General features: G+C 36.9%; 1 protein-coding gene across 2 annotated transcripts in view; it reads right to left on the bottom strand.

Moving 5' to 3' along the window:
* Window positions 1-15364, bottom strand: part of DIAPH3 (diaphanous related formin 3) — a 571929-nt gene that overhangs the window by 212922 nt on the left and 343643 nt on the right. For both annotated transcript variants that reach the window (XM_061171200.1, XM_061171201.1), the window contains one exon: window positions 9153-9277. In XM_061171200.1, the coding sequence (XP_061027183.1) occupies window positions 9153-9277 (125 nt within the window). The remainder of the gene's footprint in view (window positions 1-9152; window positions 9278-15364) is intronic.

Below are 15364 nucleotides of genomic sequence, written 5' to 3'. Positions count from 1 at the left end.
TTTTCCTTCTCAAGATTGCCTTGGTTATTCGGGGTCTTTTGTGTTTCCATACAAATTGTGAAATTTTTTGTTCTAGTTTTGTGAAAAATGCCATTGCTAGTTTGATAGGGATTGCACTGAATCTGTAAATTGCTTTGGGTAGTATAGGCATTTTCACAATGTTGATTCTTCCAATCCAAGAACATGGTATATCTCTCCATCGTTTTGTATCATCATTAATTTCCTTCATCAGTGTCTTATAGTTTTCTGCATACAGGTCTTTTGTCTCCTTGGGTAGGTTTATTCCTAGATATTTTATTCTTTTTGTTGCAGTAGTGTATGGGTGTGTTTCCTTCTCTTTCAAATTTTTCGTCATTAGTGTATAGGAATGCAAGAGATTTCTGTGCATTCATTTTGTATCCTGCTACTTTACCAAATTCATTGATTAGCTCTAGTACTTTTCTGGTAGCATCTTTAGTTTCCTCTATGTGTAGTATGATGTCATCTGCAAACAGTGACAGCTTTACTTCTTCTTTTCTGATTTGGATTCCTTTTATTTCTTTTTCTTCTCTGATCGTTGTGGCTAAAACTTCCAAAACTATGTTGAATAACAGTGGTGAGAGTGGACAACCTTGTCTTGTTCCTGATCTTAGAGGAAATGGTTTTACTTTCTCACCACTGAGAAAGATGTTGGCTGTGGTCTGTCATATATGCCCTTTATTATGTTGAGGTAAGTTCTCTATATGCCTATTTTCTGGAGCGTTTTAATCATAAATGGGTGTTCAATTTTGTTGAAAGCTTTTTCTGCATCTATTGATATGATCATATGGTTTTTCTCCTTCACTTTGTTTATATGGTTTACCACATTGATTGATTTGCATATACTGAAGAATCCTTGCATTTCTGGGATAAACCCCACTTGATCACAGTGTATGATCCTTTAAATGTGCTGTTGGATTTTGTTTGCTAGTATTTTGTTGAGAATTTTTGCATCTATGTTCATCCGTGATATTGACCTGTAGTTTTCTTTCTTTGTGACATCTTTGTCTGGTTTAGGAATCAAGGTGATAGTCACCTTGTCGAATGAGTTTAGGAGTGTTCCTCCCTCTGATATATTTTGGAAGAACTTGAGAAGGATAGGTGTTAGCTCCTCTCTAAATGCTTGATAGAATTCACCTGTGAAGCCATCTGGTTCTGGGCTTTTGTTTGTTGGAAAATTTTTAATTACAGTCTCAATTTCAGTGCTTGTGATTGGTCTGTTTATATTTTCTATTTCTTCCTGGTTTAGTCTTGGAAGGTTGTGCTTTTCTAAGAATTTGTCCATTTCTTCCAGGTTGTCCATTTTATCGGCATATAGTTGCTTGTTGTAACCTCTCATGACCCTTTGTATTTCTGCAGTGTGAGTTGTTACTTCTTTTTCATTTGTAATTCTATTGATTTGAGTCTTCTCCCTTTGTTTTCTCGATGAGTCTGGCTAATGGTTTATAAATCTTTTTTGTCTTCTCAAAAAACCAACTTTTAGTTTTATTGATGTTTGCTATTGTTTCCTTCATTTCTTTTTCATTTATTTCTGATCTTTATGATTTCTTTCCTTCTGCTAGCTTTGGGGTGTTTTTGTTCTTCTTTCTCTAATCGTTTTAAGTGTAAGGTTAGGTTGTTTATTTGAGATGTTTCTTGTTTCTTGAGGTAGGATTGAATTGCGATAAACTTCCTTCTTAGAACTGCTTTTTCTGCATCCCATAGGTTTTGGGTCATCGTGTTTCCATTGTCATATGTTTCTAGGCATTTTTTGATTTCCTCTTTGATTTCTTCAGTGATCTCTTGGTTATTTAGTAGTGTATTGTTTAGCCTCCATGTGTTTGTATTCTTTTCAGATCTTTTCCTGTAATTGATATCTTGTCTCATAGCATTGTGGTCGGAAAAGATACTTGATATGATTTCAATTTTCTTAAATTTACCAAGGCTTGATTTGTGACCCAAGATATGATCTCTCCTGGAAAATGTTCCATGAGCTCTTGAGAAGAAAGTGTATTCTGTTGTTTTTGGATGGAATGTCCTATAAATATCAATTAAGTCCATCTTGTTTAATGTGTCTATTAAAGCTTGAGTTTCCTTATTTATTTTCATTTTGGATGATCTGTCCATTGGTGAAAGTGGGGTGTTAAAGTCCCCTACTATGATTGTGTTACTGTCGATTTCCCATATTATTGCTGTTAGCATTTGCCTTGTGTATTGACGTGCACCTATGTTGGGTGCATAAATATTTACAATTGTTATATCTTCTTCTTGGATTGATCCCTTGATCATTACGTAGTGTCCTTCTTTGTCTCTTGTAATAGTCTTTATTTGTAAGTCTAGTTTGCCTGATATGAGAATTGCTACTCCAGCTTTCCTTTGATTTCCATTTGCATGGATTATCTTTTTCCATCCCCTCACTTTCAGTCTGTATGTGTCCCTAGGTCTGAAGTGGGTCTCTTGTAGACAGCATATATACAGGTCTTGTTTTTCTATCCATTCAGCCAGTCTGTCTTTTGGTTGGAGCATTTAATCCATTTACATTTAAGGTAGTTATCGATATGTATGTTCTTAGTACCATTTTCTTAATTGTTTTGGGTTTATTATTGTAGGTCTTCTCCTTCTCCTATGTTTCCTGCTTAGAGAAGTTCATTTAGCATTTGTTGTAAAGCTGGTTTGGTGCTGCTGAATTCTCTTAGCCTTTGCTTGTCTGTAAAGGTTTTAATTTCTCTGTCCAATCTGAATGAGATCCTTGCTGGGTAGAGTAATCTTGGTTGTAGGCTTTTCCCTTTCATCACTTTAAATATGTCCTGCCACTCTCTTCTGGTTTGCAGAGTTTCTGCTGAAAGATCAGCTGTTAACCTTATGGGGATTCCCTTGTATGTTATTTGTTGTTTTACTGTTGCTGCTTTTAATATTTTTTCTTTGCATTTAATTTTTGATAGTTTGATTTATATGTATCATGGCATGTTTCTACTTGGATTTATCCTGTATGGGACTCTCTGTGCTTCCTGGAGTTGATTGACTATTTCCTTTCCCATATTAGGGAAGTTTTCAACTATAATCTCTTCTAATATTTTCTCAGTCCCTTTCTTTTTCTCTTCTTCTTCTGGGACCCCTGTCATGCGAATGTTGGTGCATTTAATGTTGTCCAAGAAGTCTGTAAGATGGTCCTCAATTCTTTTCATTCTTTTCTCTTTATTCTGCTCTGCGGTAATTATTTCCACTATTTTACCTTGCAGGTCACTTATCCATTCTCTGCCTCAGTTATTCTGCTATTGATTCCTTCTAGAGAATTTTTAATTTCATTTATTGCGTTGTTCATCGTTGTTTGTTTGCTCTTTAGCTCTTCTAGGTCCTTGTTAAACGTTTCTTGTATTTTCTCCATTCTATTTCCAAGATTTTGGATCATGTCTACTATCATTACCCTGAATTCTTTTTCAGGTAGACTGCGTATTTCGTCTTCATTTGTTTGGTCTGGTAGGTTTTTACCTTTCTCCTTCATCTGCTGTGTGTTTCTTTGTCTTCTCATTTCGCTTAACCTCCTGTGTTTGGGGTCTCCTTTTCACAGGCTGCAGGTTCATAGTTCCCGTTGCTTTTGGTGTCTGCCCCCAGTGGGTAAGGTTGGTTCAATGGGTTGTGTAGGCTTCCTGGTGGAGGGGACTGGTGCCTGTGTTCTGGTGGATGAGGCTGGACCTTGTCTTTCTGGTGGGCAGGACCACATCCAGTGGTGTGTTTTGGGGTGTCTGTGAAGTATTATGCTTTTAGGCAACCTCTCTGCTAATGGGTGGGGTTGTGTTCCTGTCTTGCTAGTTATTTGGCATAGGGTGGCCAGCACTGTAGCTTGCTGGTCGTTGAGTGGAGCTGGGTCTCAGAGTTGAGATGGAGACCTCTGGGAGAGCTTTCGCTGTTTGATATTACATGGAGCCGGGAGGTCTCTGGTGAACCAATGTCCTGAACTCGGATCTCCCACCTCAGAGGCACAGGCCTGACACCCAACCAGAGCACCAAGACCCTGTCAGCCACACGACTCAGAAGAAAAGGGATTTAAAAAGAAAGAAAGAAAGAAAAGAAAAGAAAGTTATTAAAGATTTAAAAAATTAAAATGTAATTAAAAAAAAAAGACAGAAAGAAAGAAGAGAGCAACCAAACCAAAAAACAAAGCCACCAATGATAACCAGTGCTAAAAACTATACTAAAAAAAAAAAAAAAAAAAGACAGACAGAACCCTAGGACAAATGGTAAAAGCAAAGCTACACAGACAAAATCACACAAAGAAGCATACACATACACACTCACAAAAAGAGAAAAAGTAAAAAATATATATATCTATATATTTTTTAAAAAAGGAAGAGAGCAACCAAATCAATAAACAAATCTACCAATGATAATAAACTGTAAATACTAAACTAAGATAAACATAAAACCAAAAACAAATTAGAAAGCAAACCCTAAGTCTACAGTTGCTCCCAAAGTCCACTGCCTCAATTTTGGGATGATTCATTGTCTATTCAGGTATTCCAGAGATGCTGGGTACATCAAGTTGATTGTGGGGATTTATTCTGCTGCTCCTGAGGCTGCTGGGAGATATTTCCCTTTCTCTTCTTTGTTTGCACAGCTCCTGGGGTTCAGCTTTGGATTTGACCTTGCCTCTGCCTGTAGGTTGCCTGAGGGCATCTGTTCTTCGCTCAGACAGCACACAGTTAAAGTCGCAGCTGATTAGGGTCCTCTGGCTCACTCAGGCCGGGGGTGGGGAGGGGTACGGAATGCGGGGTGAGCCTGCGGCAGCAGATACCAGCATAACATTGCAACAGCCTGAGGTGCACCATGTGTTCTCCCGGGGAAGTTGTCCCTGGATCACGGGACCCTGGCAGTGGCAGGCTGCACAGACTCCCAGGAGGGGAGGTGTGGATAGTGACCTGTGCTTGCACAGAGGCTTCTTGGTGGCTGCAGCAGCTGCCTTAGCGTCTCATGCCCATCTCTGGTGTTCGTGCTGATAGTCGCGGCTCGCGCCCATCTCTGGAGCTCATTTAGGCGGCGCTCTTAATCCCCTCTCCTCGTGCACCCCAAAACAATGACTATTGCCTCATAGGCAGTTCCAGACTTTTCCCGGACTCCCTCCCAGCTAACTGTGGCGCACTAGCCCCCTTCAGGCTGTGTTCACACAGCCAACCCCAGTCCTCTCCCTGGGATCCGACCTCCGAAGCCCGAGCCTCAGCTCCCAGCCCCCGCCCACCCCGGCGGGTGAGCAGACAACCCTCTAGGGCTGGTGAGTGCTGGTCGGCACCGATCCTCTGTGCGGGAGTCTCTCCACTTTGCCCTCTGCACCCTTGTTGCTGCACTCTCCTCCGTGGCTCTGAAGCTTCCCCTCTGCCCACCCCGTCTCCACCAGCGAAGGGGCTTCTTAGTGTGTGGAAACTTTTCCTCCTTCCCAGCTCCCTCCCAGAGCTGCAGGTCCCATCCCTATTCTTTTGTGTCTGTTTTTCATTTTTCCTTTTGCCCTACACAGGTACGTGGTGAGTTTCTTGCCTTTTGGGAAGTCTGAGGTCTTCTGCCAGCGTTCAGTAGGTGTTTTGTAGGAGTTTTTCCACATGTACATGTATTTCTGATGTACTTGTGGAGAGGAAGGTGATCTCCACGTCTTACTCATCTGCCATCTTGAAGGTCTCTTGAGCAGGATATTTTAATCTGAGTCTTAAAAGTTTATTAAGAATGGGTTAAATGGAAAACAGGTGAGAGAGAAAGCAGAAAACAGGCGAGGGAGGAAAGAAGACTAATTCAAAAGAAAAAATCTGCTCTTACAAATCACTCAATTACGCAACTTCCCACTCTTGCAAATGGATCATGTCTTATACTAGTTTACATCTCACCCATTCCATTCTTCTATTTTACTCCTAACCACAGTTCAATTAAATAAAAATGTACTAAATTCGTTTACCTGAAAAATGCTGTGCTTTATGCTGTGTGGAATATAGATATAAGTAAGATGCAAGTCTTTCTCTCAGTTTTAGCATCTACGTAGTAATTTCAGGAGCATCCAAAATATTGTTATACAGTGTAACAACAAAAAAGAAAGTGTGAAAATAAAGTGAGATAACAATGAAGAAATTTAAAGACTATAAAATGGAAAAGAGTCAAATAACGTGTCACGTAAGTTTTGTGACAAATACAAAAATATAGAAATGTCTAGCAAAATGATTTTTTTCTAAGAGACTTGGGAGAGGGGGTAGGATGAGGAGAAAAGAGAAAGGTAAAGGCTTGTGCAAGGAGAATTTCAAGGGTGATGCTCTAGGATCTATTTGTTATTTTCCTCAAAATAACATATATTCCAGAATGTAAAGGTCAGAAGAAAGGAAAAAGCATCGCATGACACCAATCCTGGCATTTCCCTAATTTTCTCACTGATAAAGAACTTAATAAGTGTGTGTACCTCACATATAATACTTTATATATAACAATATTGGTGACCCTACCACAAAACACATTATACATTTTCAAGCAAATATTTACAGTGAAACTACTCTACTCTAATTATACTTTTGACCAGGTTTGCAATCGAAAAGTAACATAATTATTACTAAAAAGTCAATGTGATATATATGAAATAATTGTGCATGCCTTTTAAAGAATGTACTAAATTTGTATTTTTTAATATTAAGAAGTGTATGTAAAGAAAGCAAGTACTCGCAGAATAAAAATACAGTATACTATAGTTGAGTGCTATTCGTGAAATTTCATTTCGTAAAATTATAACAAAATTGTACACTATAGTTTAAAACAATTCAATTAACAGATTAACCGTTCCCTAAATCATGATTGTTTAATGTAAATATCTATTTGCAAAAATGCATCCTTAACAACTTAGATAACATAAATATTCTTTCAGAATTTGTTGATGATCCAAACATTTGATATGTGCTTCAGCTAATAAGCACTAATACTTAAAACATAAAATTCCAGTGTTAACAATCCAAACTTTAGTTAAACACATTTTTATTCATTGTGCATTTAGTTTCCAAAATCTTCCACTTTCTAAGATGTTAAGAAGCTCACAATTTGCCATTTTAATAAGATCTGTATAAATGCATTTAATATTCAAAATCTGACTTGTTGTCAGTCCTAATTAAAGTAAACAAAGCTTTGCAATGAATGAATTTAATTACTTTGAAACTAGTATGTCTAACTAAGATGAAAAGCAAACGAGTGCAATCTAATCTCAGCAAAGAATATTTATGATTATAAGCTTTGTCAATAGCGAAGTGCACCAACTGTTCATATATCTGACTTCCAAGAGATACATGAATGCTAATCAGTTCATTAGAGGCTTCTAGGTTGTGATATTTAGCGACAGGATGTAGGAGCTTTCTTGTCCATGGAGTATAATTGTACTCAGAGTGAAAAATTGTTTCCAACAAAGCTTCATCCTTCCTATTTCTGATTTCCTGCTCATTGCTTTTTATGAGCTACATACCTTTCAAGAAGCTGACATCATTCAGCTTCTGTGTCATATGAACACAAGTATGCATAGGTCCTGAGATCATCTGCTGAGCAGGATTCTACCACCTTTATTCTAAGCTCAGGAATTTATCTCAGGTCCTATGTTCCAGGTAACTGAGCTTCATAATTAGTACACGTACAGTGTATTACCAGAAACTGTATGCAAGCAAAACCTTTTATAAAATGCTTTCTATCTATAGGGAACAATAAAAAGTGCCTCAGTGAACAGTTCTTAATGATTACAATAAATTGTCACATATGAATATTTTAATATGATAAAATTGGAGGGGGGGGAAGCTAAGAATGATGAATCTGATACAATTCTGCAATAACAAATTTTGTTTAAAAAGCATACTTTGCCAAATTAGAAGGTGTGGCAAATACATATTTGATGGATAAACACAGACTTCAGTTTTAAAAAAACAACCTTCTCAAATGTAGTGATAAAGGCATCCTGCGTAATAAAAGAAGAAACTGGGTGGGTAGGAAACATATGAAAGGAAACAAACACATTAGCCTGAATTGATTGTTGCTGGAGTGCATTTTTATGATATTTCCCAAAAGAGACAGTGAAGAAAGCTAAAATTGAACTAATTCACAATTAAGCTGAAAGTATATAATACAATAAAATCTATGACAAGCCAGGTAATAATTTTGTGATTTGCCAAGTCTCAGGGGAGAAGAGATAGAAAGAGGAAAAGTAGTTACTTTATTTCAAGTATCACAGTTTAAAATAAAATATTAGGAATATCTATTTATAAGAGCTCGTTTAGAAGTGGGTTATCCTTTCATATAGAATTCTGCAGTCCATATGGAATTTTAATAATGCATAGTAGTAATACTTTATTAGAAGGCAAAAGATATCCAATTTCACAGAATGGTTTGGAAAGCAACTCAACATTAGTTTCTGGAAATAAAAAAAAAAGTATACTACTTCAATTACTCATTAGAGATTAACTGACAAACTTAGTGAAACCAAAGATAATTGAATTTAAAGGAACCTTAAATTAAGCAGGACACAATCCTAATGCTATTAGTTTTTATGTATATATGTATATCCACACACACACTTCCACATAAACATACACACACACATATTTTGTCAATGTTATTTTGGGTCTAGAGAATACCTACACCAGTAGTGATTGGGATAGGTTCCGTTTTGATTTTGGAACTATGTAGTATTTCTAAAGGAGATTTTAAAGTTTCTTGAATATGAGTTAATTTTTAATATATAACAACTCTTGAAATTAAGCTGACTAGTCACAACCATTTATAAAGTCTTCATCTGCTTCCTAAAACATTTCAAAAGTGTCTAAATCACAACATGACATTAGAGTCAAACTTCCTCAAATTGAGTTTCCCTATCCTTTCAGTTTACCATGAACATCAGAAGGAAATAGGGCATATGGAAGGAAAAAGATGAGACAACGTATTATTCAGATTGATACAAAGGAAAAAAGGATTGAAATCAATAAACTTCTATATTATTCTTGATAGGTAAAAGCCTTGATAAACTTCCTTGCAAGAAGGCAAAGGTTAAACCTTCTATAATTTGGCTCTGTAGGGTTATCTCTCGTTATGCAAGTATACTTAAAATGTTAAGTAAATGGTACTCCTAATTGACTAGTGACTTAAGCTATTTAGATATCAAAGGATATGGACATCTTTGTCACAAACTTATCATGCAAGTCCTCAGGAGGGGGAAAGATTTTCAAATCTTTCTCAAGCTGTTGAAGCTGCCTTCCCATCTGCTTCAAATTCTTTTCCAGCGTTTCTACAGAAACTAAGAGAGAGAATATTATATGCATTAGAAGGACAAAATTATAATATAAAAAAGTAAAACACTCTAGAAACAAAACATTTGTGAAAAACCTTAAAATAATAATGGAAATCCACTAAAATAAATGAAAGGTAAATTTCACTTAAATTTTTTGATTTTTAAATCCAGAAATGAAGACAATTTAATAAAAGATTATTTAAAACAGAAGATGAAATTTAGGAAAAGCTCACATGTACAAACCACATTTAAGAAATACTTTTTGTTGAAAATCAGAGTCCTTGACCTCAACAAACACAACAAAATAAACAGTCTATTCAGAAAAAGAAGGCAAAGAAAGACAATGTTTTTAAAATTAAAACTATTTCAATATAATTTTAGCATTTTTCAAAATCATGATCTTTTGAGAGGGAAAAATAAAATATACATGGAAAAGATGGGGAAAGTATGCTCTTCTGTTCAAGGTCCCCCATGACAGGAATGAAAAGGTATCAGGGGTTATTTGAATAACATGTGAAACAAATGTCAAACTTTCTTTAGTGGTACTATGAGGACAATCTGTGTTTATTAACTAATAAAGATTTTTTTGTGTGTACATTCTTGCTTAGTGCAAATCACAAGTGATTCACATACAGCTAAACCCAGGATGGATGGATAGATGGCTGGATGGAAGATAGATATACTATAATTTTTAATTAACATTTAAATTTAATGTGTTAGCACACCATTGAACAAAATCACACACTTAAAACATTATGATTAAGTTTGCTGATCAAATTTTATTACACACACACATCAAATTTGGGAAACACCTAGAGAAAAGACAAATAAAATCTGAGGAACTCCCATGTAACAAAAAGCACAAGGCAAACACTGGGAAGGAACATAGATGGATTATTTGTTTTTTTCTGACACCTAATACTTCATTCCAATAGCTACCGATTCTCCAATTCTCCAACGCCAACTGGGTGTCTCCCAATTCACTTCAATTCTGACACACATTGCCTGGAGTTAGCCCAGAACCCACAGGTTTAAGGACTCAATCCCACAAGACTGCCCTCACTTCACAGGACAGTCACAAGCCCCAGGGATCACCCATACTTCTAACCAATGATAAACTCAAGGGTTCCCATGCCCTCCCCACCAACCCATTTAGTTTTTATAATGTGAAAAATTATAATGTGAGTTCCCTCACAGAACTTAGGGAAGTACTTACTATACTTGCTACTACAGTTTTTATTACAAAGGATATAACTCAGGAATAGCCAAATGGAAGACAGGCATAGGGCAAGGAATGGGGAGGGAGGGGGTAGCACAGTCTCCATGCTCTCTCCAGGTATGCTGCCCTCCCAGCGTACCCCTGTGCTCACTACAGCAGAAGCTCCCTTAGCCTCGTCATTTCAGTCTCATCGAAGCTTCACAACACAGGCACGACTGAGTACATCACTGGCTATTGGTGACTGAACTGGAGGTCAGAGGGTGGGCTCAAAGTTCTAACCCTCTAATCACATGGTTGGTACCTCTGTCAACCAGTACCCCCATCCTGAAGCTCCCTAAGCTGGCCCTCCCCCCATTTGCCTTGAGTCATCTCAGTAGCACACAAAATACACTCTCATCATTTAAGAAAGATTTTAGGAATCAGGAAAAATACCCAATATATAGTTTTAACTCTGCCACATGGACACTGAAGTGCATGTCTGGTCAGAAGGCAGAACTCCAGTACCTGTGAGGAGGTATAAGATGAGTACGTTTTTGATTTATGAGTTGTCACCCTCAGAGCTGCCTAACAGCCTGGGCAGCCCTCAGAGGAGACCAGCTGCTTGTAATTGAACATAGAGCTATCCCAGTGAGTGAGTGCTTCTCAGTGGGATGAGAGAAGGGCTTCAGGTTCAGAAGAAAGGCTTATTAGGGGATCCTTTGAGCCTCTTCCAACTCATTGGTAGCAGTGGGTCAGGGACTACGTTCTATCACTGTGATATGAAGCAACTTCTCACTGGCTCAATTTCCACATGAGTGAAATAGGAAGAATCTCGCCTCATACCTTTACCTCACTGATATTTCATAAAGATCAAATGCTATGATATAAGATGAAGAGTTTTTTTTTAAATAAAATGGATTATGAGATGTTACTCTTATTCTTAGAACTCGGTAAGACATGAAGACCTTAAAGATTAAAGTAAGTAATATTAGAATCAAAGGAAACTTAAAAAAAAAACCATCATCATCACCATCATCATCATCATCATCATGCCAGGAACAGTGTTGTAGAACTCAGGCTAAAAAGAAAAGCTGCTAATTTCAAGAGCAAAATGTTTGGGATGTTAGGAAGCTTTGGGGCATATTCAAACATTTAAGGTTGACATCATAAGGAGTAAGAAGGTTGTCTTAAAAAATGGTTCTGTGGCTACTCTACAGATGGAAATCCCATTAAGCCATTATTTAAGCTTCATCAGCACTATCTGATTACATTTATATATTATAGTTAAGAGAATTTAAGTGTGATTGATCTACTTTTCACTGTTGGTTTTTAAATGAAGACCAAAGCACAACTGAAAGAAAGAAACGTGTGTGCAAGTTCTAGGAGAATAAAATATAATCCAATGTTTGGGGCCATCTGATGGGTAAAACTAAAGAGTATTTAAGAATTTCTTTGGTGTTTTTCTTTTTCAGCAATTATATTTACAAAGATAGCACCTTTATACATCCGTGAACATAATTTAGCCATATTTTTCTCATGTGTCAAGTTTTTTGAGGTCAGTGACTATAATTTTTTGTATTAGAAATCCCAACTGGAGCAGAGAATTTTAAATTGTACACCCTCAAAGAAGTGTTAATTTACTGGTGTCTCTGTATCTGACCTGTGTATGAATTTTATCTTTCAACTTTGTCACATTTCTTGACCAAGAAATTAATCTTATTTTTTATTTTTAATTCCTTTTCATTATTTAGAAGTAACAAAACATAACCATCATCAAACAGAATTGACTAGATTTTTTAAAGGCAATTTCAATTTTTGCATTTTACTCAATATTCAATCAGATGGGATGTCCCTCAGTCACCTCAGATATCATGTGTCTCTGTCCCCAACTAACTGCCCATCTGTAATCTCCACACGTAGTGGGCAGCAGAACCATAAATTCTGTTTCCTGTGCTAGAAACCTGCTAGTCTTGACCCTTCCCTCTCCTGAACCCTCAGATCCAAAGGATCGTGACATTCCTCGCATTTTACTTGACAAATAGGACCTACTTCCTTGCTAGGTTGAACACTATTCAAGGCATCTGGAACACTTTTCTCTGCCCTCTTGTCTCCTACTGTTTCTGTCAGAGCCATATCCACACTGTACATGGAAGTTTCCAGACAAACATTAATTTAAAGATGTCCCTTCCCTGCTTAAAAAACAGACAATAAACTGCTTACATGACAACATCGGAGTTCCACCCACAACTTGGTTCTACCTCCTAACCAGCCACACTTTACTCCCAAATCAACAGTCCTGCTCGTAGTTGCCTTCCTCCCAATCCCTTTCATCTATTCCGTACCTGATGCTGGAAATACTGTGTCTATTTGCCTTGCCCACTCCACCCAAGTCATTCTTATTCATACTCTACAATAAGAGTCCAAAACCCCAGTCAGGACCCTGGTGACGTGTCCTCCCTACCTGTCATACCTGGTAATTATCTTCATCTTTGCAATTACTACACTCTATTACTTTTATCTTTTTATGTGTCTTCCTCTCCCAACTAACTGGGGATTCCTAAGGGAAGAGAGCCATATTTTATTCATCTTTGTACCTTGGGTTACATAACATAGTGCAGATACTCAAATGTTTGTTGAAGGAATGGATTTTGTATTTAACTTTAACCTCTTGAGATAAAAGCATTAAAAATGGGAAAATATAACAGATTAAATATCTAAAACCTTAAAATCCAAGACACAGACTTTTCTCCAAGTGCCTAGTTATTATGATAATTATACACTAGAGGTGTTTGAAAAGTTCTGAATAAAAGTCAAAATCACAACCACAAATATTTAGATTTACAGAAATCATGAATATAGGCTCTCTGTAATACGATGGTCTCTATGATTTACCACGTTAAGATTTCAAACAAAAAAGGAGAAATTGTATACGTTTAAGTAATCTCTGTAATTAAATAATAATCGTCTATGAATATCTCCTGGAGGTATTGGTCATTATTTTATAACAAGCTTACTAAGAAATGTCACAGTCATTCTTACATACCATGATACATTACAGGGAAGTTGATTCCTTTAAAGAATGCTTAAACAGCAACTTATTAACAAAAAACTGTAAACATTCAAACTAAATTACCCTCCCTATGCTCCTAGACACAATTGTTTTGTGAGAGAAACTAGGGCCTATAGCATTTCAAGCTTTCAACATAGTGATTTTTCCTAGACGATTGTAATAATAAAGGTATTAATAAAGCTGTAAGAATATTTCACAAATGCACGTTAAAAATAATAAAATGAATGGACAAGATGGACAAAAACCTCAGTACCATTAAAGAAATCCCTAACATTAAGTAGGCGTAGACAAAATCTAAGATCTACAGTATTATTATAACATTCATTAAGTTGACGGAAAAGCATAAAACTGAAATAAGATGGTAAAAAAAGCAGAAACTCAAAATAAATTGCAGTTTGGTTCATAACAGGCAAAGGTGTAAACTGAAAGAAGCAATGTTAAGTGACTGGCCAGTCATCCTCAGCTTGCCTTCTGCTCAGCTTTTCCTTCTTCCCATTGTTCTGATTCTTGATGGAACTCCACATAATAATACATTATAATTTGCATCCCCTAATTAATTTATTATATTGGGTTGGCCAAAAAGCTCGTTTGGGTTTTTCCATAAGATGTTACAGAAAAATCCGAATAAACTTTTTGGCCAACCCAGTACTACAGAGGACCCCTGACTTACGTTCCACTTAACGATTTTTCAACTTTACGATGGTGGGGAGAGCTATGCATTCAATAGAAACCATTCTTCATACACTGAATGCTGATCTTTTCCCGGGACAGCAATATGTGGTACACACTTTTGTGATGATGGACAGCAAGCCGCAGTTCCCAGTCAGCCATGCAAGAGTAAACAATCAATACGCTTACAAACCATTCTGTACCCAGAGAACCATTCTGGTTTTCACTTTCAGCACAGTATTCAATAAATTGCATGAGCTATTCAACACCTTATTATAAATTAGGCTTAGTGTTAGATGATTTTGCCTAACTATAGGTTAATGTAAGTGTTCTGAACACATGTAAGTTAGGCCAGGCTAAGCTATGAACTTTGGCAGGTTAGGTGTATTCAGTGAATTTTCAACTTATGGTGTTTTCAACTTGCAATGGGTTTATCTGGATGTAACATCATCATAAGTCAAGGAAGATCTATACATGCAATGAGGGTTTTGTTGTTACCTTTTTTATATACATCACACTGCAAGGGAATTGCCTATATTTGTTATGGAGTCTGGAGAGAGGACAGGTAGGCAGAAGGCAAGCAGAGGAAATGACAAGCACAACCAGTGAAAGGGCTCCAGTCGGTTCTGCTGACCCATTTCCCCCACTCTGGGCAGAAAAGAAGTAGCCTTGTCCTCTCTGACTATAAAGAGGGTGTTAAAGGCATAACAACATTTTTACAAGAGAAAAAAATATTAGTGGGAGAAGCCTATCTAATGGAAAATCATGTTTACCTATAAGAATTTGAAAACTCCTTTCTGCAAATAAGATGTTCAAGAAAATGTTAAATATTAAAGAAAAGAGGCCCATAATAGAGATGTTTATAACAATATTCAAAATATTCCCTCAAGATAATGGTTTTGTGTGCATGTTTGTGGGAGGGAGGTGTGGCTGCTTTTAATGTGTCCCATGATAAGTATTAAGGATAGACTAACTGACATGCAAATTATGAGATGAGTTTTCATGTATGGCTATTGGAGACGATGCAGCCTAACAAGTCCTGGACTGCATGCATATCTCTAAACTTGAAAAATTCCAAATTTTTTCTCCTGCTTAGATCTTTCCCCTGAACTCCAACTGCCCGTTGAATATCTTTACTTAATATTTAATAGGCATC

The sequence above is a fragment of the Eubalaena glacialis genome, chromosome 16 (assembly GCF_028564815.1).
Source record: "Eubalaena glacialis isolate mEubGla1 chromosome 16, mEubGla1.1.hap2.+ XY, whole genome shotgun sequence".
Lineage (NCBI taxonomy): Eukaryota > Metazoa > Chordata > Mammalia > Artiodactyla > Balaenidae > Eubalaena > Eubalaena glacialis.
This window is presented reverse-complemented; position numbering and strand designations above follow the sequence as displayed.